The sequence below is a fragment of the Aulonocara sp. 'chitande type north' Nkhata Bay genome, linkage group LG15, assembly GCF_057382095.1.
Source record: "Aulonocara sp. 'chitande type north' Nkhata Bay isolate Kocher_YH1m ecotype deep benthic linkage group LG15, A_spYH_male_GT1.1, whole genome shotgun sequence".
NCBI lineage: Eukaryota > Metazoa > Chordata > Actinopteri > Cichliformes > Cichlidae > Aulonocara > Aulonocara sp. 'chitande type north' Nkhata Bay.
This window is the reverse complement of record NC_141358.1, coordinates 29,371,525-29,374,276: the sequence shown is the minus strand read 5'-3', so window position 1 is coordinate 29,374,276 and position 2,752 is coordinate 29,371,525. Positions and strand designations below refer to the sequence as shown.

Genomic DNA, 2,752 nt, shown 5'->3' with positions numbered 1-2,752 from the left:
AGGCGACGGCGAAGCTGATGAAGCTGAAGCTGGACCAGGCGACGGTGTGGGTGAAGACAGGGAGGCTGGACCAGGCGACGGTGTGGGTGAAGACAGGGAGGCTGCAGCTGGCGAGGATGATGAGGCTGCAGCAGGCGACGGCGTGGAAGCCGGAGACTGTAGCGCTGCAGGCGTGGAAGAAGCTGCTGCTGCCCGCGGCGTGGATGAAGCTGCAGCTGGCGAGGATGATGAGGCTGCAGCTGGCGGCTGGACGGGCTCCTCGGGCCCTCCAGCTGACGAGGCAGGACGCTGGACGGGCCCCTCGGGCCCCCCAGCTGACGAGTCTTGGGGCTGGACGGGCTCCTCGGGCCCCCCAGCTGACGAGGCAGGACGCTGGACGGGCTCCTTGGGCCCCCCAGCTGACGAGGCAGGACGCTGGACGGGCTCCTCCGGCCCCCCAGAAAAAACAGTCTCAGAACCAGTGGGCACTGGAGCCCCTGGCACACACAGAACAGAACCAGCAGGTGCGGAGACCTCTGGCAGAGACGGAACAGAACCAGCAGGCCCACGGGACTCTGGCAGGAACGCAACAGAACTAGCAGGCACACGGGCCTCTGGCAGGGACGCAACAGAACCAGCAGGCGCACGGGCCTCTGGCAGGGACGCAACAGAACCAGCAGGCACACGGGCCTCTGGCAAACATAAAGCAGACTGCAGCTGCACTGAGCAGTGACTCAGCTCAGGCAGCGACAGTCCGGTGCAGTCCTCAGCTGGCTTCTTAACCTCCAGGGGTCCAGAGTCAGCTGGGGGTCGAAACCCAGCCTCTGGGGAGGCCCTGGAGTGTGTCTCAGTCTCAGAACTGGCCAGCTCTTGAGGAATGTTTCCATTGTTATTGGGTTTGTCTCTCTGCTTAGAGTAAGAAGTTGTTGAACTGTCCGTTATGGGTTGGCTTGCATGTACAGGAGGAGTAGGTGAAGGTGATGGCTGAACAGGTGGTGGAACTAATAGCTGACCTGCAACCTGAGCTGGTAACTGAGCTAAGGGCAAGTGAGCAGCTGATGCTGGAGACTGAGCTAACGGCTGTGCTAACAGTGGGAAAGGCGACTGCTCCTGAACGACCTGCCCTGGCTCCTTAACCTCCAGGGGTCCAGAATCAGCTGAGGAAGGTGGCTCAGCTTCTGGGGAGGCCCCGGAGGGGGTCGCAGTCCCTTGAAAAACAGGGCTAGCATCTCCAATCCTGGAGTCAGTATTAACCGTACCCTTTAAAGCATCCCTGGATTCAGAGGGTGCATGAAGAGAGCCCCTTAAATCCCTGGGACTGGAAAAAATGGTCTCTGAAACCACAGTCTTTAATTTTGCCGCTTCAGCATTAACTGAGACAGAGATATCTGATCCTGAGCCCATAGAAACTTTGGATTCAGTCTCTGGGGTAACACTTTGCAGTTCGGAGAAAGCAGAAAGACAGTCTTTACCACTCACCACAGCTGGCTGTGTCATAATCTCAGAGTCCAGCTGAGGAGAGGAGCGCTGGCGGCGCATACGCCGTTTCTTGCGGGAGGAGGAGGCGGAGAAGACGACAGAGGAGGCTAGTGGTGATGGGGAAAAGGAAGCTGGCTCCTCATCGTCTGACCACATAGCCGCGAGGAAAGAGGCAGGTGTGTAGTGATCAGAGCGGGACGCGGAGGCTGAAGAATTCCTTGGCACCGGCACGGAAACAGCTCTCCGCGGTAAAGTCTGCTGCTGCGTTGCAGAGATCTCCATCGGCTGCGACTGCAGCGAGGCCTTCCGGGAATCGACGCGCTCTGACTGCTCCCGAGCCCGCCACGCCTCCTGGCCTCGGCTTAATTCTCCCATAAAATCTCCATAGCAGGAAAGCTCACGAAGGAAAGGATTTCCTTCGACGATCGCCTTAATAGCGTTTAGTCCAACAGAAATTGTCCGTGGGTCCGTGGCACGGGTTATTCGGCTCATCAGACACTGTACGCGGAGAATATCTTCCTCACGGGCGGAGCCTGCGGGGTCCATAGTATGGTCGGATCGTGCTGTCACGGCTGCCGGCGTGAGCCGTGTGGTGTAGGAGGAAAAGGACCCAAAATGCAGGCAGTTGACTGGTGATGAGAATGAAGTTTTATTTGCAGAAGTGGAGCGACTGAACAGGTAGTGAGACAAGACGAATGACTGAAAAAACCTAGACTGGGAAAACTAAATAACAAACCTAAGCATGAAACGGGGAGCGGAGAATGCAGAGAGACGTAGTTACACCGAGAAACACAGACGATCCGACGATGAACAGAAGCCAACACACACTATAAATACACACTAGGTAATGAGGAGATGACATGCAGGGGTGGACACAGCTGACACTAATGGACATGATGAGAGGCAGACCTACAAAGTAAAACCGGAAACACCCAGACTGTTTTGCAACAAAAACACAGGGACCTGAACGGAGCACAGAGGGGAGACACAGGTAGGGATAATAAACACGACAACCAACCCAAAGAATTAATACAGAATCAGAATAAACACCAAACACAAGATGAACCCAAAAAGAAACACAAAACGCTGGGTCAACGACCCAGGATCACGACAGTGAATGTGTAAAAAAATTTGAAACTTGCATAAATAAATACATAAAAAAAAAAAAAGATAGCTGCTCTGCTCTATGCTGATACAGGGCATTGAAGATGATAACAGTGGGTGGATTATATTCTTAAACTTAGTTACAGCGCTTTCAGAAAGACATCTACTTTGATAAAGTCTACTCTCCACT

The 2,752-nt window shown here is 54.6% G+C and overlaps 1 protein-coding gene across 1 annotated transcript; it reads right to left on the bottom strand.

Moving 5' to 3' along the window:
* Window positions 1–1,064: 1,064 nt before the first annotated feature.
* LOC147313332 (uncharacterized) lies at window positions 1,065–2,004 on the bottom strand. The gene is made up of 2 exons (XM_086262934.1): window positions 1,452–2,004; window positions 1,065–1,216 (listed from the first exon to the last, which is right to left on the bottom strand). Exons 1-2 carry the CDS (start codon window positions 2,002–2,004, stop codon window positions 1,065–1,067), a joined length of 705 nt encoding a protein of 234 aa, XP_086119060.1.
* Between the last annotated feature and the right edge of the window lie 748 nt (window positions 2,005–2,752).

What these genes read in the sequence shown, in the direction of transcription:
- LOC147313332 (XM_086262934.1), bottom strand. Translation starts at nt 2,004, where the DNA reads ATGGACCCCGCAGGCTCCGCCCGTGAGGAAGATATTCTCCGCGTACAG. An exon ending in ACAGCCAGCTGTGGTGAGTG is followed by an intron (nt 1,217 to 1,451) that starts GTAAAGACTGTC and finishes TACTGACTCCAG; the next exon opens with GATTGGAGATGCTAGCCCTG.